This window comes from Lolium rigidum, chromosome 1 (assembly GCF_022539505.1).
Source record: "Lolium rigidum isolate FL_2022 chromosome 1, APGP_CSIRO_Lrig_0.1, whole genome shotgun sequence".
NCBI lineage: Eukaryota > Viridiplantae > Streptophyta > Magnoliopsida > Poales > Poaceae > Lolium > Lolium rigidum.
In genome coordinates this window covers 230,044,833-230,068,651 of record NC_061508.1, presented here as the reverse complement: position 1 = coordinate 230,068,651, position 23,819 = coordinate 230,044,833, and the positions used below count along the sequence as shown (strand labels likewise).

Genomic DNA, 23,819 nt, shown 5'->3' with positions numbered 1-23,819 from the left:
ATGATCACGACGAGGAGCGATACGAGCGCCACGCCAAGGAAAGGTCGAGGGAGCAAGACGACGTGGATAGGCACTGGGACTGCCCCTTCTTCAGACACTGCTGGGATTCAGGAATGAGCCGATTGCCTACAATCGGCAACTGCCTGGAATGCAAACAGAGAAAGAAGGATGCAGCTAACGTGTCTGTGTTCAAGCATCTAGGGCCTCTCCCGCCTCGGAACAAGCATGCTGAGTCCGCTCGGGTGGAAGATCTCGAGGAACTAGAGGACGATGATGAAGAAGATAAGTATCATCGGCCAAGATGGTGCCCTGATGGGCTCAGCCGTTCCCAGAAGCGAAGGGTTCGGCGTCCGCGTGGGTTGGAAGAAGCTGAAAGATTATACCCGCATACGCTGAGGAAGGCACGGCCTGATCTGGCTGCCAAAATTCAGCGAACCCTGGACGAAGAAGGTCGGCCACAAAGAAAAGAGTGGCGCCCCAAGCAAAGGAAAGCCGATGATGAGACATCGGCTGGCACAAACATGGTCTTCATCCTTCCAACGGAGTTTACTGCTCGAGGATTAAACGATGCACTCAAGGTGGACGACGGCGAGCGCATCGACATGACAGAGGATGAAGTTAGGCTGGTCGTATCCACTGGCCTAACCATGTAGCTGGAGCAAATCAAGGAGCAAACATGGCGAGGCTGATCCTTGTGATCGGCCCCAAAAATTTATGGAGGAACATTACAAAACCTTCATCGAACAAGCAACGTGGAGGCCGATTCCAGCAATCGGCCAAAATTATCCTCACCATCCATTCTGCCTCGGGTTCAACATTTGATCCAACGAGCCGATACCATCAAATCCCTTGAAAGAATCGGCTCGGGGGGCACCCAGGTGGATAAAACACGAGGAAAGCGTCTTACAAATGCCCAGCAGCCCAAGATATTCTTTGATGATGGGTATTGAAGTATGGGGGCCGATACATAAATCGGCCGTAAAAAATTCAAAAAATTTTAAGCACAGCCGATGCATGGCCATCGACTCAGGAGGTATAACTGTCATAATCAGAGGGTCAATGGAGCAGGAAGTGGGCCACGAAGAGAGACTCTAATGGAAGAACTCCTCAATGGAGCAGCATGGATGTGCAGATCAGGCTAAGGGAGGGTTGCATTAGATCCACCGAAGGAAAGGAGCCGATCTGACCTGCAAAGACGAAGAAGTGGACTGAAGAAGCTCGGGGGGCAGCTCACCCTGAAGGTTCTCTGCTCTGGGAAGCCGATTTTGTTGAAATCGGCTCTGCGTTATGATTTGAGGCCAATGGCGGCACATTGGGCTGACTCACTACCTTTCCCGCCTTGACTGAGGCTCGGGGGGCAGCTTGCCCTGAAGGACCCTTTGCTATAAGGAGCCGATTTTGTTGAAATCGGTTGGTTTTACATCTCAGCTTGAGTTAGCAATGGTCTCAGAGAGCCCCTGAAAGCGAAGGGGATTTGGAAGTGAAGGGTCTGGAGGGAAAATGTCTGGAAACCTGAGGTTAATGATGAGGCCAGGCATTTATTTCAGGGGGTTTTACCGTTGAATCCAACATTACGCTCAGTGACTGCGATTAGACCTGTTCGGTTGGAAGTTTAGGGATCTGAATTTGAGCAAGGTTCGCAGATTACCGATGTGTTGCCATCGGCTTATTGAGCGGTGATCAAATTAGCAATCGGCCAAATCGGTATGAAAAGAAATCGGCGAAATCAAGTTAAGGGAAATTCTTCATTAATATTAGGATTTCTTACAATGAAGAGCCGACTGCTCAAAGAAGAAAGGAAGAACAAAAGAAGAGCCGATTGCTCAAAGGACTACTAATCCTACATAACTACTCCTCGCTAGCATCGTCGTCGGCGTCGCCATCGGCGCTACTGCCGGAGAATTCCTCGCCGCTGCTGCCCCAGCCGTCGGCTGGAGCTTCCTCCTCCTCGTCATCATCATCATCCTCACTGTTCGCCCAAGTGCGGAAGCGCTTCGTCGGCGGGTACCCCGCGGAAGAGGAGGAATCATCTTCCTCCTCCTCCTCTTCTCCTTCCTCGTCGTCATCGTCGTCCTCGCTGTCCGCCCACATGCGGGAGCGTTTCTTTGGCGGGAGCCTGGCGGAGGGGGAGGCCTTGGTCTTATCTACTTCTCCTTCTTTCTTCTCCTTGTCAGAGGAGATGGGGTTCGCCCCGGAGTGGAGGTCGTCCTCTTTCTTGTTCTTCGGCGACGGTTGGAGGGGGAGGCCTGAGGGGGAAGAGGAAGAGGAAGACATTGCTACAGGGGGAGAGGGTTTTTTGGCGCTGGTGGACAGAACAGAGCAAGGGGATGGAGTGGTGAACCGTTTGGCACAGATAAATAAAGGAAGTGTAGTGGAGATTTAATGCCATGACGGTTCTCGAGGACGTTATGCCGAAATTATCAATTCGTGCAGAGAAGCCCAGGAGGCGAAGCGGAATGATGGAAGATTCTGCGGCAGCTCTGCTCTGCCACGACATGACCCGACGAAAGAAAGCATAATGATTTTGGAAATGTCATTTCCAAAACCAGGGGGCATGTGTTATCACCAGAATTTGACCGAGTCAGAGGTGGGCCGCGATCAAGATGGGTTTGAAGAATATATATGGAAGAAATACGTGAATCGGCCTTGTATACCAAGTTTGGGCTAATTGCCCGTGTATCTGTACCATAGTAGGATACGTGTCTGTTAGGAGTTAGAGTTTTACCCGTGCACGGTTAGGTGCACGCTTGAATTAGAAAGTCCCCTGGACTATAAATATGTATCTAGGGTTTATGAAATAAACAACAACCAACGTTCAACACAAACTAATCTCGGCGCATCGCCAACTCCTTCGTCTCGAGGGTTTCTCCCTATAAGCACCATGCTGCCTAGATCGCATCTTGCGATCTAGGCAGCATAAGCTTATTACGTTGTTCATGCGTTGCTCGTGCTGAAGCCTTTTTGATGGCGAGCAACGTAGTTATCTTAGATGTGTTAGGGTTAGCATTGTTCTTCGTATCATATGCTGTCGTAGTGCAACCCTTATACATCTAGCCGCCCTTACACCTATCTTAGGTGTAGGGGCGGCACCCCGCTTGATCATTGTTTAGTAGATCCGATCCGTTACGGTTGCATCCTTGTTCTTCAAGGATTAGTTCAATATCCGCATTAGTTAGGCCTTACAAAGGGTTGGAGGATCCAGCGGCGTGTGGGGTGGAGTTTGCTAGCCCTAGACAGGGATGTTCCGAGGATCAACCTCGTGTTGGTTTTTAGGCCCCGTCTAGGATCGGCTTACGATCACCGTACGCGAGCGCGAGGCCCAATCGTGAGTAGGATGATCCGATTATGCGGTGAAAACCCTAAATCGTTGTAGATCGCATTAGCTTTATCTTGATCAAGCAGGACCACCATATATTCGTACACCTCGTATGAATCATGGGTGGATCGGCTCTTTGAGCCGATTCACAGGACAACCTGAGAGCCGATCGAGGCTCGTATTTAACGTTTACGTGTATGCCATGCAGGAACTAAGCGAGGCATCATCCAACACCTTCCTGACCAGGTATAGGTCAGGTGGCACGCCCTTGCGATAGCATCGGACGTGTGACCAGAAGGCTTTTCGGGCCGTCGCTCTGAGGGACTGGGGCCAGCCGCAGCCCTAGTTGTTCCCGGCTCTACGGTGTTGCCAGTCGCTGCCCGCCGGTGGGTTTCTGACCGCAACATCACCTCGATGCTACCAGCGGGGCAATCGGTACACGACCCGCGGGCTGCGCCAGACACCGGTGGATCTGGTGTCACCAGCAGCATTGAAGGGTACTGGCGTTCCGGCACGGTGCCGAGGTAGATACGGTGCGAGCCGAAGACGCCGCAGTTCCTAGGGAACCTGGTGCCGTTGGCGAAGCTGCCGGCATTGTCGTTGACGAAGTCCGGCGAGCCGAGCCGCTGGATGAGACCAGAGACCACACGCTCGTCGGAAGCGGTGATGAACCCCGTCATGATACGAACCGAATCCGACGCAGTTGTTGGCTCCACGGTGGGCGCCAACTGTCGTTGTGGTGAATCGACAGATGCCATGGGTAGGCTTAAGATGGGGCCGATGTACGCCGATGGATCCGGATGAGGGGAGGATGAAGTGTTGGAGATATGCCCAAGAGGCAATAATAAAAGTGGTTATTATATATCTTTATGTTTATGATAAATGTTTATATACCATGCTATAATTGTATTAACCGAAACATTGATACATGTGTGATATGTAAACAACAAAGAGTCCCTAGTATGCCTCTTAACTAGCTTGTTTATTAATGGATGATTAGTTTCATAATCATGAACATTGGATGTTATTAATAACAAGGTTATATCATTGTATGAATGATGTAATGGATACACCCATATTAAGCATAGCATAAGATCTCGTCATTAAGTTATTTGCTATAAGCTTTCGATACATAGTTACCTAGTCCTTATGACCATGAGATCATATAAATCACTTATACCGGAAAGGTACTTTGATTACACCAAACGCACTGCGTAAATGGGTGGTTATAAAGGTGGGATTAAGTATCCGGAAAGTATGAGTTGAGGCATATGGATCAACAGTGGGATTTGTCCATCCCGATGACGGATAGATATACTCTGGGCCCTCTCGGTGGAATGTCGTCTAATGTCTTGCAAGCATATGAATAAGTTCATAAGAGACCACATACCACGGTACGAGTAAAGAGTACTTGTCAGGAGACGAGGTTGAACAAGGTATAGAGTGATACCGAAGATCAAACCTCGGACAAGTAAAATATCGCGAGACAAAGGGAATTGGTATTGTATGTGAATGGTTCATTCGATCACTAAAGTCATCGTTGAATATGTGGGAGCCATTATGGATCTCCAGATCCCGCTATTGGTTATTGGTCGGAGTGAGTACTCAACCATGTCCGCATAGTTCACGAACCGTAGGGTGACACACTTAAAGTTGGATGTTGAAATGGTAGTATTTGAATATGGAATGGAGTTCGAATATTTGTTCGGAGTCCCGGATGAGATCCCGGACATCACGAGGAGTTCCGGAATGGTCCGGAGAATAAGATTCATATATAGGATGTCATTTTATGTGAATAAAATGTCGCGGAAGGTTCTATGGAAGGTTCTAGAAGGTTCTAGAATAGTCCGGAAGAAACCACCAAGGAAGGTGGAGTCCACATGGGACTCCACCTCCATGGCCGGCCAACCCTAGTGGGGGAGGAGTCCCAAGTGGACTCCCCCTTAGGGGGCCGGCCACTCCCCCATATGGGAGGTGGAACTCCCACCTTGGTGGGAGTCCTAGCTAGGCTAGGTTTCCCCTCCCTATGGAAGGTTTTTGGTTCGGGTCTTATTCGAAGACTTGGAGACCAACTCTTGGGAATCCACCTATATAATGAGGGGCATAGGGGAGGGGCCGGCCACACCAAAGCCACAACCTGGCCGCCCCCTTGAGTGGCCGGCCACCCCCTCCCAAACCCTAGCCGCCCCCTCTCCTCCATAGCTCCCGCGTGCTTTAGCGAAGCTCCGCCGGAGTTCTCCACCGCCACCGACACCACGCCGTCGTGCTGTCGGATTCAAGAGGAGCTACTACTTCCGCTGCCCGCTGGAACGGGGGGTGGACGTCGTCTTCATCAACAACCGAACGTGTGACCGAGTACGGAGGTGCTGCCCGTTCGTGGCGCCGGAACCGATCGTGATCAAGATCTTCTACGCGCTTTTGCAAGCGGCAAGTGAACGTCTACCGCAGCAACAAGAGCCTCATCTTGTAGGCTTTGGAATCTCTTCAAGGGTGAGACTCGATACCCCTCGTTGCTACCGTCTTCTAGATTGCATCTTGGCTTGGATTGCGTGTTCGCGGTAGGAAAATTTTTGTTTTCTATGCTACGTTATCCTACAAGTGGTATCGTAGACGTGTCTATGCATAGATGGTTGCACGAGTAGAACACAATGGTTTTGTGGGCGTTGATGCTCTTGTTATCTTTAGTTGAGTACTTTGCATCTTTATGGCATAGTGGGATGAAGCGGCTCGGACTAACTTTACATGACCGCGTTCATGAGACTTGTTCCTCGTTCGACATGCAACTTGTATTGCATAAGAGGCTTTGCGGGTGTCTTTCTCTCCTACTATAGTAAAGATTCAATTTACTCTTCTATTGACAACATTAGTATCAACGTTGTGGTTCATGTTCGTAGGTAGATTAGATCTATATCGAAAACCCTAAACCACGTAAAATATGCAAACCAAATTAGAGAGCGTATAACTTGTTTTTGCAGGGTTTGGTGATGTGATATGGCCATAATATGATGATGAATATGTATGAGATGATCATTATTGTATTGTGGCAACCGGCAGGAGCCTTATGGTTGTCTTTAAATTTCATGTTGAGTAGTATTTCAAAGTAGTTGTAATAGTTGCTACATGGAGGACAATCATGAAGACGGCGCCATTGACCTTGACGCTACGCCGACGATGATGGAGATCATGCCCGAAGATGATGGAGATCATGTCCGTGCTTTGGAGATGAAGATCAAAGGCGCAAAGACAAAAGGGCCATATCATATCACATATGAACTGCATGTGATGTTAATCCTTTTATGCATCTTATTTTGCTTAGATCGCGACGGTAGCATTATAAGATGATCCCTCACTAAAATCTCAAGATAATAAAGTGTTCATCCTTAGTAGCACCGTTATCAAGTCTTGTTGTTTCAAAGCATCTCGTGATGATCGGGTGTGATAGATTCAATAAGTACAAACAATGGGTGCAAGACAGCTTTGCACATGCGGATACTAAGGTGGCCTTGACGAGCCTAGCATGTACGTACATGGTCTCGGAACACATGATACCGAAAGGTAGAGCATGAATCATATGATTGATATGATGAACACTTTGAGTGTTCGCCATTGAAATCACACCTTTTCTCGTGATGATCGGGTTTAGGTGCGGTGGATTTGGTTCGTGTGATCACTAAGACAATGCGAGGGATATTGTTTTGAGTGGGAGTTCACCTAGATTTTTAATTATGTTGAATTAAAATTTGAACTCAATTTGTCATAAACTTAGTCTAAACTATTGCAAATATATGTTGTAGAGATGGCGTCCTCAATCAATTTTAACCAGCTTCTAGAGAAAGAAAAGCTTAAGAGCAACGGTAGCAACTTCACCGACCGGTTCCGTCATGTGAGGATCTTCCTCTCCGGCGGAAATCTGCAATATGTGCTTGATGCACCGCTAGGTGACCCTCCCGCATAAACTGAAACCGATGAAGTAAAAGCTGTTTACGAGACTCGGAAAACTCGGTACTCTCAAGTTCGCGTGTGCCATCCCGTGCGATCCGGAATCCGATCTTCAAAAACGTTTTGAGCACCACGATCCTCATGAGTTGATGAATGAGCTGAAAGCTATTTTTGAGACTCATGCGGCCGTGGAATGCTATGAAGCATCGAAACATTTCTTCAGCTGTATGATGGAAGAAGGCAGCTCCATTAGTGAGCACATGCTCGCCATGACCGGGCATGCGAAGAAACTCATTGACTTGGGAATAGTGATTCCTAACAGACTGGGGATTAATCGTGTCCTTCAATCACTGCCACCAAATTACAAGAACTTTGTGATGAACTACAATATGCGTAACATGAACAAGGAGTTACCCGAACTCTTTGGCATGCTAAAAGCTGCTGAGATTGAGATCAAGAAAGAGCACCAAGTGTTGATGGTCAACAAGACCACCAAGCTTCAAGAAACAGGGCAAATCTAAGGGAAAATTCAAGAAGGGTGGCAAGAAAGCTGCCACGCCTCCTATGAAACCTAAGAATGGCCCTAAGCCCGATGCTGAGTGCTATTACTCGCAAGGAGAAGGGACACTCGGAAGCGTAATTGCTCCAAGTATTTAGCGGATCCGAAGAGCGGCCTTGTCAAGAAGAAGAAAGAAGGTATATCCGATATACATGTTATAGATGTTTATCTCACTAGTTCTCGTTCTAGTACCCGGGTATTTGATACTCGGTTCGGTTGCTCATATTTGTAACTCGAAACAGGAACTAAAGAATAAACGACAACTACTCGAAGGATGAAGTGACGATGCGCGTTGGAAACGGATCCAAGGTCAATGTGATCGCAATCGGCACACTTCCTCTACATCTACCTTCGGGATTAGTTTTAAGCCTAAATAATTGTTATTATGTACCTGCGTTAAGCATGAACATTATATCTGGATCTTGTTTAATGCAAGACGGTTATTCATTCAAGTCTGAGAATAATAGTTGTTCTATTTTTATGAATAATATCTTTTATGGTCGAGCACCACAAAAGAATGGCTTATTTCTATTAGATCTCGATAGTAGTGATACGCATATACATAACATTGATGCTAAGCGAATTAAATTGAATGATAATTCTACTTATATGTGGCACTCGTCGTCTTGGTCATATTGGAGTGAAACGCATGAAGAAACTCCATACCGATGGATTACTTGAATCACTTGACTTTGAGTCACTTGATAGATGCGAAGCATGTCTAATGGGTAAAATGACTAAGACTCCATTTTCTCGGTATGATGGAGCGAGCTACCGACTTATTGGAAATCATACATACCGATGTGTGCGGACCAATGAGTGTAGCATCGCGCGGTGGTTATCGTTATGTTCTAACCTTCACGAGATGATCCGAGTAGATATGGGTATATCTATTTCATGAAACATAAATCCGAAACTTTTGAGAAGTTTAAGGAATTCCAAAGTGAAGTAGAAAATCAACGTAACAAGAAGATTAAATTTCTACGATCTGATCGCGGAGGTGAATATCTGAGTTATGAGTTTGGCATGCATTTAAAGAAATGCGGAATACTTTCACAATTGACACCGCCGGGAACACCACAACGAAACGGTGTGTCCGAACGTCGTAATCGAACTCTCTTAGATATGGTTCGTTCTATGATGTCTCTTACTCGATTTGCCGTTATCATTTTGGAGTTATGCATTAGAGACAGACCGCATTCACTTTAAATAGAGCACCATCAAAATCCGTAGAAACGACACCGTATGAATTATGGTTTAATAAGAAACCTAAGCTCGTCGTTCCTTAAAGTTTGGGGTTGCGAAGCCTATGTAAAAAAGTTACAACCGGACAAGCTAGAACCCAAAGCGGAGAAATGCGTCTTCATAGGATACCCTAAGGAAACTATAGGGTACACTTTCTATCACAGATCCGAAGGCAAAATCTTTGTTGCTAAGAACGGAACCTTTCTTGAGAAAGAATTTCTCACTAAAGAAGTGACTGGAAGAAAAGTAGAACTCGATGAGATTAATGAATCTATACTCGTTGATCAGAGTAGTGCAGTACCGGAAGATGTACCTGTACCGTCTACACCGGCAACAGAGGAAGCTAATGATAATGATCATGGAACTTCGAACGAGGAAACTACTGAACCTCGCAGATCGACAAGGGAACATGCCACTCCTGATTGGTATGATCCTTGTCTAAATGTCATGATTGTGGATAACAATGATGAGGACCCTGCGACGTATGAAGAAGCGATGATGAGCCCAGATTCCAACAAATGGCAAGAAGCCATGAAATCCGAAATGGGATCCATGTATGATAACAAAGTATGGACTTTGGTAGACTTACATGATAGCCGAAAGGCTGTCGAGAATAAATGGATCTTCAAGAGAAAAACAGATGCTGATGGTAATATTACTGTCTATAAAGCTCGACTTGTCGCAAAGGGTTTCCGACAAATTCAAGGAGTTGACTACGATGAGACTTTCTCACCCGTAGCGAAGCTAAAATCTGTGAGGATTTTGTTAGCAATAGCTGCATTTTTCGATTATGAGATTTGGCGGATGGATGTCAAAACGGCGTTCCTTAATGGAGACATTGAGGAAGAGTTGTATATGGTACAACCCAAAGGTTTTGTCGATCCTAAAAATGCTGACAAAGTATGCAAACTTCAGCGTTCAATCTATGGACTGAAGCAAGCATCAAGAAGTTGGAACCGACGCTTTGATAAGGTAATCAAAGACTTCGGGTTTATACATTGTCATGGAGAGGCCTCGTATTTACAAGAAAGTGAGTGGGAGCTCCGTAGCATTCCCGATATTATATGTAGATGACATATTATTGATTGGGAATGATATAGAACTATTAAGCGATGTAAAAGGTTATTTGAATAACAGCTTTTCAATGAAAGACCTTGGTGAAACATCGTATATATTAGGCATCAAGATTTATAGAGATAGATCAAGACGCCTAATAGGGCTATCACAGAGTACATACTCGGACAAGATTCTAAAGAAGTTTAGAATGGACGAAAGTAAGAAAGGGTTTTTACCTATGTTACCAGGCAAGGTCTTGAGTAAGACTCAAGGACCAGCTACGGCAGAAGAAAGAGAAAGGATGAATTAGATCCCCTATGCTTCGGCAGTAGGCTCTATTATGTATGCCATGCTATGTACAAGACCGGATATAGCGCATGCTGTTAGTTTGACTAGCGTGATATCAAAGTGATCCGGGAATGGAACACTCGGACAGCGGTCAAGAATATCCCGAAGTACTTGAAAAGAACTAAGGATATGTTTCTTTGTTATGGAGGTGACCAAGAGCTCGTTGTAACAAGTTACACCGATGCAAGTTGGAACACTGATCCTGATGACTCTAAGTCACAGTCTGGGTACGTGTTTATATTGAATGGTGCTCGCGATAAGCCGGGCAAGCTCGAAGCGATGGCACGGTGGCGAAGTCTTCAACGGAATCGGAGTACATAGCGGCTTCGGAGGCTTCATCGAAGCGGTATGGATGAAGAGGTTCATTGTAGAGCTCGGTGTGGTTCCTAGTGCATTGGACCCACTAGTCATATACTGTGACAACATGGGTGCCATCGCCAATGCACAAGAACCAAGGTCACACAAGAGGTTGAAGCATATCAAGCTGCGTTACCACTCGATTCGCGAGTACATCGAAGATGGAGAAGTAAAGATTTGCAAAGTACACACTGATCTGAATGTAGCGGATCCGTTGACTAAAGCTCTCCCTAGGGCAAAGCATGACCAACACCCGAATGCCATGGGTGTTAGGTTCCTTACAATGTAATCTAGATTATTGACTCTAGTGCAAGTGGGAGATCTGTTGGAGATATGCCCAAGAGGCAATAATAAAAGTGGTTATTATATATCTTTATGTTTATGATAAATGTTTATATACCATGCTATAATTGTATTAACCGAAACATTGATACATGTGTGATATGTAAACAACAAAGAGTCCCTAGTATGCCTCTTAACTAGCTTGTTGATTAATGGATGATTAGTTTCATAATCATGAACATTGGATGTTATTAATAACAAGGTTATATCATTGTATGAATGATGTAATGGATACACCCATATTAAGCGTAGCATAAGATCTCGTCATTAAGTTATTTGCTATAAGCTTTCGATACATAGTTACCTAGTCCTTATGACCATGAGATCATATAAATCACTTATACCGGAAAGGTACTTTGATTACACCAAACGCACTCGCGTAAATGGGTGGTTATAAAGGTGGGATTAAGTATCCGGAAAGTATGAGTTGAGGCATATGGATCAACAGTGGGATTTGTCCATCCCGATGACGGATAGATATACTCCGGGCCCTCTCGGTGGAATGTCGTCTAATGTCTTGCAAGCATATGAATAAGTTCATAAGAGACCACATACCACGGTACGAGTAAAGAGTACTTGTCAGGAGACGAGGTTGAACAAGGTATAGAGTGATACCGAAGATCAAACCTCGGACAAGTAAAATATCGCGAGACAAAGGGAATTGGTATTGTATGTGAATGGTTCATTCGATCACTAAAGTCATCGTTGAATATGTGGGAGCCATTATGGATCTCCGGATCCCGCTATTGGTTATTGGTCGGAGTGAGTACTCAACCATGTCCGCATAGTTCACGAACCGTAGGGTGACACACTTAAAGTTGGATGTTGAAATGGTAGTATTTGAATATGGAATGGAGTTCGAATATTTGTTCGGAGTCCCGGATGAGATCCCGGACATCACGAGGAGTTCCGGAATGGTCCGGAGAATAAGATTCATATATAGGATGTCATTTTATGTGAATAAAATGTCGCGGAAGGTTCTATGGAAGGTTCTAGAAGGTTCTAGAATAGTCCGGAAGAAACCACCAAGGAAGGTGGAGTCCACATGGGACTCCACCTCCATGGCCGGCCAACCCTAGTGGGGGAGGAGTCCCAAGTGGACTCCCCTTAGGGGGCCGGCCACCCCCATATGGGAGGTGGAACTCCCACCTTGGTGGGAGTCCTAGCTAGGCTAGGTTTCCCCCTCCCTATGGAAGGTTTTTGGTTCGGGTCTTATTCGAAGACTTGGAGACCAACTCTTGGGAATCCACCTATATAATGAGGGGCATAGGGGAGGGGGCCGGCCACACCAAAGCCACAACCTGGCCGCCCCCCCTTGAGTGGCCGGCCACCCCCTCCCAAACCCTAGCCGCCCCCTCTCCTCCATAGCTCCCGCGTGCTTTAGCGAAGCTCCGCCGGAGTTCTCCACCGCCACCGACACCACGCCGTCGTGCCTGTCGGATTCAAGAGGAGCTACTACTTCCGCTGCCCGCTGGAACGGGAGGTGGACGTCGTCTTCATCAACAACCGAACGTGTGACCGAGTACGGAGGTGCTGCCCGTTCGTGGCGACGGAACCGATCGTGATCAAGATCTTCTACGCGCTTTTGCAAGCGGCAAGTGAACGTCTACCGCAGCAACAAGAGCCTCATCTTGTAGGCTTTGGAATCTCTTCAAGGGTGAGACTCGATACCCCCTCGTTGCTACCGTCTTCTAGATTGCATCTTGGCTTGGATTGCGTGTTCGCGGTAGGAATTTTTTTGTTTTCTATGCTACGTTATCCTACATGAAGATGGAACACACACAAACATGCACGATCTACCCAGGTTCAGGGCCCTCGTGAGGAGGTAAAACCCCTACTCCTGCATGCCTGTACTATGAGATCTCAACAGGGAGCTACAATGGTGTTCTTCAGCACTTGCCAAAGGTAGAAGATGAACTAGAGGGAGAAACCCTAAGAGAGATGTAGCTCTCTACTAGATGGGAACCTCCCGTGCAAGGGAGCTGCCCCTCTCCTTATATCAGATGAAGCCTGGTGATCAGGGGATACGTGAGCACCCCTTCTCTGCTCGACACGTGTCTAACGACGTTAGCACTATACACACATCACACACTTGGCCGGGGAGACACTGGCGCGACCTCAGATGCGCGAGGTGGAGGTCGGCGAGGTGGAGGTGGAGGTGGAGGCCGGCGAGGTAGTGGCCGTTAGTTTGTGGCCGTTAGTGAGTAACAGAATCCAACGATGATGGACCAAATCCAACAGTGATAACCGGCTGCTCACGTACCCCCCTGATCACCAAATCCACTCTCCTCCTTATATAGTGGAGAGGAGGCTTACAAGAGAAGGAACTATGGAGGGAATCTATGCCTACATAAGCCACCTTTATGAAGTTACTTTGGCCAGGGATGTGATGTCTGGTGACCCGTGTTGGTCAGGCCACGGCTGCTCCTTCATCAGCGACGTGCTTTGGCATCAGGGCTTCGTCATAAAGCTGATCTCACATACCTCACCAGTGTCCTGTAGCAGGCGACCGGCTCTTTGACCAGCAGTAGACCGTTGGTCCTATGCCGGACCCATGATGGCTTTACCTGGAGTAAACCGAAACTTCGTCTTTGGTTCCTCCCGAGATTTCGGTTTCATGTTGTCGTTTCCGGCTTAATATACGCCGGTGTCTCTTGTTCCGGCATACCTCTTCCAGTATACCGGATCGCACAAGGCAGGTGACCTTAAATCCGGTCGCCCCTATCCTTCGAATAACATGTTTATCCGGATTACTTCATAAACCGGTTTTTAACTATCTTACTTAGATATATTTGCCATACCCTTGACCTACCGGGGGTCATCCCCGACAGTCATTTATTACCGTGGACCCATGCTATTGTTGTTTTTTTTTTTTTGAAATACAAGTTTGGGCAAAAAAAATATGCGAACAACCAATACATCTGAAATTAGTGCTACCTGGACACGTGTTAACCATAGACATGTGGGAGGGGATACTCAGAAGCTTCTACGCATTTCTCCTTATCTATATAAGGAAATTTATTGACCTACCGGGGGTCATCCCCCGACAGTCATTTATTGCCGTGGACCCATGCTATTGTTTTTTTTGACCTACCGGGGGTCATCCCCTGACAGTCATTTATTGCCGTGGACCCATGCTATTGTTTTTTTTTTTTTGAAATACAAGCTTGGGCAAAAAAAAAATTTGACAACCAATACATCTGAAATTAGTGCTACTGGACACGTGTTAACCATAGACATGCGGGAGGGAGACACTCAAAAGCTCCTACGCATTTCTCCTTATCTACATACATAAATTTTCACGTACATATTTCTGGCATTCAACTAGTAAATGTTAGGATTCCGGTGTCAAAACGCCTCAAAAAAAAAAACGCCTCGTCCGAATTATAACATTATGAAATGTATATACACATGACATCAAAATTGAATTTCCGCAATCAGTTTGCTGAAAAGCCATGCAATCAGACTAGTCGGATGACCTATGCACTAGTCGGGATTTTAAAGCCCACGAATCAATCAAATAGGTTGAGCGAAACAAAAACTCACGGCTTTTAAATAGTGGACAAAGCAGGCAGAGAAACTTTAAGCGAAACTGGAACGAGCGATACAAGAATGGTATAGTGATGCAGTAAATCTTAGCTCTGTAGGAGTTCTTCAAACAGACTTACAGATACCAGCACAAAGATCCAGTTTATTAAACTGGAGAATTACATCCATTTCTAAGGAAACGGAGAGTACGCCCTAAAGTAGGCACAATACTACGACATAGTTGGGTGAGAGGCTGGCTTGCCCTCCAGTGTTTTTACAGAGTTCTACCAGCAGAATAAACATATCAACCAAGAAAGTACAGCCACTCTCACTCATAGATAATACCATATCGATAATCAATCGAGCAACCTTGTGGAACAGAAGGATACCCATGCAAGCAATCAGTACCCACCAGCCTATCAAGAACAGCAGTCCAATCGACCTTCACTGTCAGTTTGGTGGAATCATGCTCCCAAACAGTCTCAGTTGCAGGGTATTCTAGAGTGACAACATTCTTAGGTTCCTTCTCTTCCTCTTCCTCTTCTTCTTCCCCGTCCTGGTCCTGCTGCCCATAATCCTCTTCCTCAGGGGCTACCTTGTCCTTATCCTCAATCTCACAACTAGCATCAAGAAAACAAACATACAACACCAGTATTTCATCTTCCTTGCCTCTGTGTCCTTGTGGATACCCATTGACAGCTACCAGATTACGATTCAACAAGAGAGAGCCGTTTTCTCCCACCAAGTTGCCGCTACGCACACTACTATCATATAGAACCATATGATGTCTATAATTTTTGGTAGTCCCAGCTGTTATTTTACCATCCCAGTGGACAAGAGGGTCATTGGTCTCTTTATTCTCAACACTGACTTTGAGGATAGCTGCCACTGGAAGTTTCACATGTTCCAGTACCAATTTCACTGTACTCTGGAAACTAGGTAGCTGATCGATGATGCGCCTCCGATCTGGGTTGAAATAGTACACTATTACACCTTTGCTAAACTGCACTTCATCATCAGGATTCTTGCCCTTGGTCTTTAAATCAAACTCAAAATACATATAACCTAATGTAACCAACGCTCTGTATGGACCTGTCAGAGCTAACATATCCTTCTGCACAAGGGTTCAGAAAAAAACAGTTAGAATCAGAACATGACTCCATGACATGAAAAACCATGACTAGCCAGATGAATTTAAACAGTTTTAAAATTATACTCAATATATTTGGCTTGTATGCTAAAATGAGCAAGACATAATATTTTATGTGACTAGGAACAGATTAAACAAGTGCAGGACCCCAGTGCAGAAAATCTCACAGAAAAATAAAAGGAAGAAGAATTGATGAAAATGGGTTGTTTATACAATGAAAAAGGCAGGTTATTAGGAACCTATGTCAACAAACAAAAGGTTGGACATGATGACAAGCTGCTAGCAATATAATGCTGAGATTAAAACGTATTTAAAAGGATCGAATTTGAAATAGAAATTCATTAAACTTTTTTCTTGACAAAGTCTATCCAGTAAGTATCTGACTCGTGAAATTTGCACCAAAGAATTATCTCAGTAACATATTGGACTAGACAGCTCATGACATTCGTGTAAACAGATTCAAGTGAGTAAACAGAATCAAGTGAGAACTACCTTTGACTTGATGGTCTGGGCATCCTTTCTTTCACGATTGAACAGATAGACACATTTGCAGTCAATCTCATCCCTGGCGATAACTGTACCATAAACCTCAACAGGGTATTTGTAAGCAGGACCAACTTTGACCACCCTAATGGAAATGACTTGGGTGGAATAATCCGCCAGCTCATAATGTGTATTTCCTACAACATATTTAGTCAACCTCGTCGTTGAGGACAAAGGGTCACGGTCGCGTTCATACCGTGGCCCGATTTTAGCAGTTGCTGCGAATCAAACAAGATCAAAGATCAGAAATCAGAACAAACAAGAGAATGGATGCTTCAGAACCAATAGCTAAATCTAGAGGGTGTTATTATTTCAGAACATAGAGACTCACACTTCTCATCAAGATCGAAGCAAGCTAGGTGGATGCTGCAGAAGCGGCTAGGGACATCACACTTCCTCTTGGGATCGTAGACCATGAGGGCCTTGAGTTTTTGCCTGTGCAAATCATCCAGTTTACACGCATCCATGCCCTTCACCAGTTCCTGAACATCGGTGGGCGGATCCGTACGTTGGATCTTCAGAGGGGGTTGCTCGTCCGTCTCGCGGGACAGTTCGGCCGCCAAATCCTCGTACGGGAACGTCATCTGGCCGAGGAAGAATGGTTGGGATTCCGTGGTTTCATGTCCATAAACAAAACGAAAAAGCAGAGGAAGGAATCAATCGAGAAAAGTACCGTGGTGAGGATTCGATTGCCGCTGCCGCTGCCGCTGCCGCCGCCGATGTCGCAGAGAGCAGAGGTTAGAGCATCTCCAGCCGCGTCCCCCAAAGCGTCCCCCAAAGGGATTTGGGTCGCGCTGGACCAAAAATGCGTTCCAGCCGCGTCTCCCAAAGCCCATTTTTGTCCGGCGCGCCCCCATACGGTGTCCGGCGTACCGAGCCCGTCCCCGTCCCACAGGGGACGCTCCGGGCACGCCGGACACAACGAAAAGCGAGGTAACCGACGCGGGCCTAACGCGGGCCCGACGCGTCAGCGGCTCGGAAGCTCAGCCGCCGCCTACGTAGCAACGGTGCCAGTTGCCGGGAAGCGGAACCGTCGCATTGGCAACCGCGTCGACGACGCGACAACCGCCGGAATGGAGTCGGGACTCCTTGGAAGAGCAACCGCTGGTCTTTTCGACTTCTGCGCCGCCGATCATCCGCGCTCAATAAGACACGTACGTCGGCGCTTTTGGATCTTCACCGGCCGCATCCGACACCTCCAGCGACGATGAGCTACATCTCCGAGCTTCTGTCCGACACCTCCAGCGAGGGAAAGCCTGTTGGATGGCGCCATTGGTGGGAGAAAGCTTCGACGCCCAGCAGCGATGACGATTCCCTCCCGCCACTTGATAGCGCGGAGGAATGGCTGGGCGTGGAGGAGGACGCGGAGGAAGAAGGGTCAGAGGAGGCGGCGGTGGCCCGTGCGAAGGCGGAGGCGGACGCGAAGGCCAATACCGCCAAGGCCAAGGCCAAGGCCAAGGCGCAGCCTCCGAGCACCGGCGACAACAAGGAGGACTCTGACGCGTCGGCCGACACCGCCTCTTCGGAAGAGGTGACGAGCAGGAAGCGCCACCGTGACGACGACGACGAGGCGGGGCCATCATCGAAGAAGAAGTAGTAGTTTAAAATAATTTGTATGTAATTTAATTATGTTTTTTCGAAGTTTTATATGTATTTTGTTTATGTTGAACCGATTTGAATATTAGTAAAGAGTTTTATTCTATCTATTTAAATTATTTTTAATGTTTGAGAGCGGCGTTTGAGGGACGCGACTGGGGAGCGACGTCCCCCAAAGACGGCACGTACAAAACACGTCCCCCAAACGCTCGATCCGGCGCGGTTTGGGGGATGGTTTAGGGGACGCGACTGGAGATGCTCTTAGGGTTTGCGGAGGTGAGGATGGATTGGATTGGATCGACTGTGGTATTGGGAGAAAGCGTCTTATAGACCGCCCAGGCGGGCGGCAGGCCCAGCAGGCACGGGTCAAGTTTTGTGTTTTTGTTTTGTTTTGTTTGAGAATGAGCAGGCACGGGTCAAGTATGATGGCGAAATCTTTTCACGAGCGTGGCCATGATTTTTCAATTCTTCAGCTGTCTAGTGCCTTGATGCCATCGAGGCCTCGACCATCTCTAGCACGAGCGGAATCGTGCAGGCCTGCTGCTGGAATTAGAGAGCAGCGTGCCAAACAGAGTTCGGGGGATAATAGCGGCGCTCGAGATCGAGCCGGCCGGAGTCGGAGCAGAGCGCCCGCATATCCCAACGCCACGCCCCTACCTCGCCGGCCCAATCGAGTCAAGGCCGCTCGATCTGATGCAGGCGCTAGGAGATGGTCGAGGGAGCGGCCGGATCCATGCCTCTCTCTCCCAGGACCGTCCTGCGACGCCGCCCCCTGTGGCCTTGTCTCGGCCCGACGAAATCAATAGCTAGCACAGCCCGGACGATACCCGTGACGGCGGCTGCTAGCGGGGAAGCCACCTCGTTCCTCTGTGTGCCCGGCATCACGCTCAGCCGGCGAGGCGCCGTCCGCGTGTGTGGGGACCAGCAAATCACGGAGCCTGACTTGGACGTGCTTCCACGATGCAGACATGGCGTCCATCTCCAGCGCTAGAGATCCGATCGAGAAGGCCACGGTTCCCGTCGTTGCCTAATCGACGGTACCTCGGAGGAGGGATCCTCACGAGGGGGAGAAGAAGTAGGGGCCATAGGGCGGAGAGCACACGGGACGGTGGTACGCGATTTACCCGGCGCTCGGAACACCTGCACGATGACAGGGTCTACTGCTGCTTGTCTGGAATTATCTGGGCGCTTTCGCGTTGTTTCAATGAGTTGTGGTTGTGCCTCTAGGGCTCCCGGGACCCGGCTTATAAAGACGCACGGATCTAGGGTTTACATGGAGAGTCCTAGCCGGATTACAGATTGCCTAACTACGGTACAATGTCTTGCCGTGCACGTCACGGATCCGCCTTCCATATATGTCGTACTGGATCCGGGTTCCTCATGGGCCTCCACGGATCCGGGTTCCTCCGAATGTCGGTGCGGATCCGGCTTACTGATCCTGGGGCCGGACTTCATCCTTCATGATCAACAAGCAATCGGGCCGCCCGATGGGCCACATGCCTCATCACCGTCTATGGGCCACCCGGGCTTGCCGGATCTAGGCACTGTCGATGGTACACCTATGAAGTATACCCACAACAGTAGCCCCCAGAGTTCTCCGAGTTTCACCTTCTGTTTCCGCCTTGCTAGCGCCTTATGGTCTTCGGCAATGTTGGTAACGCGGAGAAACTTGTAGAACTCCAACTTCACATTTTCTTTTTTCCCAACTTTTAGTCGGAAAACCTTCTCATCCTGCGGGACTTCATCCATCGACAGCTCAAAACATGTTTCCGGGTTGCTTCCCTGCTGGCGAATGAGAACTGCTTATCTTCGCGTTGTTTACCCGGAATCTTAAGAGACTCAAACGGTTCCGCAAATTCTGGCGCCATTTTCGCGCGATTTGAGCGGTAACTTATCTTTAGCCATTTTTACCGTCTAGGGTTTGGACACGTGTCACGCATCCAACGGTGCGACGCTTGCGTTCCGACCACAGGATGCGAAGCACGAATCTCCTCCCCGCGGCCTATAAATATCCACCGTCAACCCTAACCTTCCCATTCATCCCCCTCTTTCACCTCTCTGCGAAGCGCCGCCCACGAGCTCTTCCTCCGCCGTGCCGGAGTCTACCGGAAAACTCGCCTGAGTTTCGCCGGAGCGATTTCACCACCGCGCAGTTCATCAAGTTCTTAACTTCGGCGAGCCACCGCGCGAAATCCTCGTCGCCGGCGACTCCGACCACCGCGGAATCCATTACGGTGAGTTCTCGAGCTTCATTCTTTCGCCGTAGTTGAAAGAGATGATACTTTAGGAAGACGACGTGGATCCGACTAACATTACGTTTTTCGTTACCGCTTCTTTTTCTTCAGATGTCTTCTGTAACTCCGCCTCCAACCTCCGAGCCAATCTTGGCGACGCCTATCTCCTCCACCCCTCCTCCACTTGTCCCAGTTCGGCTGGAGTCCACAAAGGATTCCGGCAAAAATATCGAGGGCACCTCTGCTAACCCGGAAGACATCGCGGGCGCAGAGCGAATGGAAAAGAAGGCGGAGGAGGCAGCCGCCAAGAAATCCAAGGCTCGTCAACGAGACAATGAGTCTAAAGGAAAGTGGTGGCCCTGTACTACCACCGACGCGGAGCTCTCCAACCTCGAGGCGGAGGGCTTCATTAAACCCGGATCCTGGCGGACACTGCCGGGCGCCCCCACTCCAGCTCCCGAAGACGGAGAAATGGTGGTGACGAAGGCACTAGTGGAGCGCGGATTCTCCTTTCTGCCATCTGATTTCTTTTCAAAAATCTTGAAGACCTATGGGCTCCAGCCCCACAATATTTCCCCAAACTCTGTCTTAGCGATCAGCAACCACGTGACGCTCTGCGAGGGCCATCTCCGGGTAGCTCCTGACCTTGCTCTGTTCCAGTACTACTTCTCCGTGAAAAAGGAGAAGATTCCCAAAGCTTCCGAGCTGGCTACCTGCGGATCAATCACTTTCATGCTCCGCCCCGGCCGCGTCTACCCTCCAACTGATCGCCACGAATCCGCGCGGTACTGGTCAGGGGGTTTCTTCTATCTGAAGGACGTCTCCGACCCGCCGAGCGAGAGGGTGCTGCCGCCTTTTAAGAACAGCCCTGCCAGCGAGGATCCGGCCTGGACGCAATGTCCTCATCTCTCCGAGTCGCCTCAGCTGACTCGGATGGTTAGACGGATCTGCAAGCTGACAGAGGAGGGTCTGACGGGGAAGGACCTTACCATGTCCTGGTTCACCAAGCGGATCCAACCACTTCAGCACAGGGACCGCCTGATGTTCCAGTACATGGGGCACGACGATCCTATGCGTGCGTCTAAGGACAAACTCTCCGCCGACGCCATCGACAATCGGATCCGACTATTGATCAAGATTCCGCGTGATCTTCATGTTCACGTGTGTAACAAGGACATCCACACCAACGGCTCCGGCACCGCGGTATGTTATCGCGTCTTAACTTGTTATTTTATTTGTAATCTGTAATTTGACTAAGTACTGGCTCTGCAACAAAGCTCGAAGCCCTCGAGGAAGGCGACCTCGAACTCTCCTCCGGGTTCCTCACACGGGCACTACTGACCCGGAGGCCGCATCGGAGGCGGAAGCCCCTGAAGCACCGCGCCCATCCAAGAGGAAGAGGGCTGCCCCCTCCAGTCCTTCAGCCAAACGTGCCCGCGACGTGCTCAGCACCGCGGCAACTCGCAAGGCGGAGGCGGAGAAAAAGCGCCTCAAACTCATCGACACGAGCAACCGAGCCCAACCAGAAATCCACCAGTTTTTAGACCTTCCGGGTAAGTGCTAAATTTCCGAAGGAAAATCCTTCCGCCATCGTGAATCAGCATATACTTAATCATAACGCTCTTTTCTTTTCGCGACAGAAGTTCCGGAAGCCAGCCCCCCAAGGCCCCTAAGGCCCCCAAGAAGAGGACGAAGCCGTCTCCGGCTTCCATACCAGTCACACCAGAAGTCGAAGTTCCGCCCAAGGCTTCCTCTGCCACCAAGCCGGATCCCAAGGTCGTCATTAATATCGATGACCTTCCTGAAGATCCAATTGGCCACGGTGGTTCCTGGAAGGGCGCATCTTCATCTACGCCTCCGCCTGAGCAACCAACTGCCACCTCCGTCGAACCTACACCTGAGCAGTATGAGCAAAAAGTGCAGCTGATTCATGCTACCAGCACGCTCCAAGCTGACCCTCAACCTACTCCGTCTCTGCAAAAGCTTACCCTTTCCCAGCGCCATGCGAAAGTTTCCGACATGATGGAGAAGGTGTGGGGGCCTGCAGACACGGAAATGAAGGAGCTCTCCGACCTCGAGAGTGATCTCAAAGTCTTCTTTGCTAAGCATAAGGAGGTGCGCCAGGTAACACTAGCCCTCAAGCATTGGTTCAGACATTTTTCCGTGTAACATGTGTTAGCCGATGCTTCTCTCAACATTAGTCTTAGACAGAAATTTAAAATTTTCTCGATCCAAAACTTTGAACTCCTCGCCAGCCCCCAGAGTTTTGAATTTCCGGCTAAATCCTCTCTGCGTCTCAGAGCACGCGGAAGCTGCACGAAGACCTGCGTGTCCATGTGCTGGAGCAGATGACGGAAATAGAAGGGCTGCGCCGCACCGCCGAGAATAGTCGTCAAGCCGTGCTCCGCCTGGAGACCCGTTTGAAAGGTGAGAAATCCGAGCTGCTTAAATTTGTACTGTATGAACAACCATAATGTATAACTTGTGGGATTTTCTGTCTTCAGAAGAAACTGACAAGCGCCCCACCATCGACGCCTTGTCCGCCAAGATCCAGGTATTGGAGGCGGAGAATGAAACTCTGAAGAACTTCTTGAAAGAGTCCTCCGAGAAGGAGACCAAAGAAAAGAAGGAGCTCTCGGAAAAACATTCCCGCGAAATGGCGGAACTGGCTGAAAAACTCAAGAAGAGCCATCACAGGGTGACCACCCTGGCGGCCAGGAACAAGAGCCAGGAGGCGGAGGCGGAGGCTATTGACAAGATGATCTTCCGTAAGGACCCTTTTTGTTATTGTTTTAACTCCGACTTCCGCAAAATTGTCTCTGTCCGCGGAAGAAACTGATCCTTTTTACTTTGCAGCAAGCCTTGGCTTTGAATGGACCAAAGAGTCAACCCTCGAAAGGATTGAAGCATATGATGAAGCGCGGACCTCAATCGAGGACCTCGTCGAAGCATGTCGCGGAATTGCCAAGTCCCTGAACCTGAAGAGAGCCAAGACAACGGTTATTGACCGCATGACGAATCTCATGAAGAACGTGCCGGAACTTATCAAGGATTGGCAGGAGTCTTCATCTCGCGGAGTTGCTGCCCTCGTGCTGGCCACCTGCAAGGCGCACTTCCCCACCATGAAATTTGCCGATGTCGCACGCGGAGCCCCCAAGGGTACCACCATGAGACATCTCCTCGCGGAAGCCATGGGATTTGATCGCCTTTTCGCTGGACGAGTTAACCACTCATTCCGGTATAACAAGTATGATCTTCCCGAAGGCTTTTCCAACCCGGAGGAAGAGGAAGAAGAGGCTGCCGAGGAAGGCGACGAGGAAGGCTCCGGGTCAAGTGCCGACCATGAAGAGGAAGGCTCCGACTCCGACGGCGACGGCTCAGGCGATGGCTCGGACGACGGCTCCGCCTACACGGCTTCTGATGAAGAGCAATCCTCCGAGAACCTGTGAAACAATGAGAACTGATGCATCACTTTTGGCCCCGGAGTGGGTTTGTAATGAATAACTTAAATTCTTAAGTAGCTAGGGACGAAAACATGTTATGTGCGGGCGGAAAACACTTATCCTGCTATCCGTTTAATATTATCTGCATGTTTCGTTGGGTTTG

General features: G+C 48.6%; 1 protein-coding gene across 1 annotated transcript; it reads right to left on the bottom strand.

The window, feature by feature from the left end:
• Positions 1 to 14,751: 14,751 nt before the first annotated feature.
• LOC124683291 lies at positions 14,752 to 17,105 on the bottom strand. Its single transcript, XM_047217844.1, has 4 exons — positions 17,057 to 17,105; positions 16,715 to 16,967; positions 16,333 to 16,601; positions 14,752 to 15,804 (listed from the first exon to the last, which is right to left on the bottom strand). Exons 2-4 carry the CDS (start codon positions 16,965 to 16,967, stop codon positions 15,019 to 15,021), a joined length of 1,308 nt encoding a protein of 435 aa, XP_047073800.1. The 5' UTR covers positions 17,057 to 17,105; the 3' UTR covers positions 14,752 to 15,018.
• Positions 17,106 to 23,819: the final 6,714 nt, after the last annotated feature.

Excerpts from the sequence above, each read along its gene's own strand:
- LOC124683291 (XM_047217844.1), bottom strand. The coding sequence starts at position 16,967 with ATGACGTTCCCGTACGAGGATTTGGCGGCCGAACTGTCCCGCGAGACG. Across the intron at positions 16,602-16,714 it reads CTTCGATCTTGATGAGAAGT|CAACTGCTAAAATCGGGCCA; the intron begins GTGAGTCTCTAT and ends TTTGATTCGCAG. Across the intron at positions 15,805-16,332 it reads CCCAGACCATCAAGTCAAAG|AAGGATATGTTAGCTCTGAC; the intron begins GTAGTTCTCACT and ends ACCCTTGTGCAG.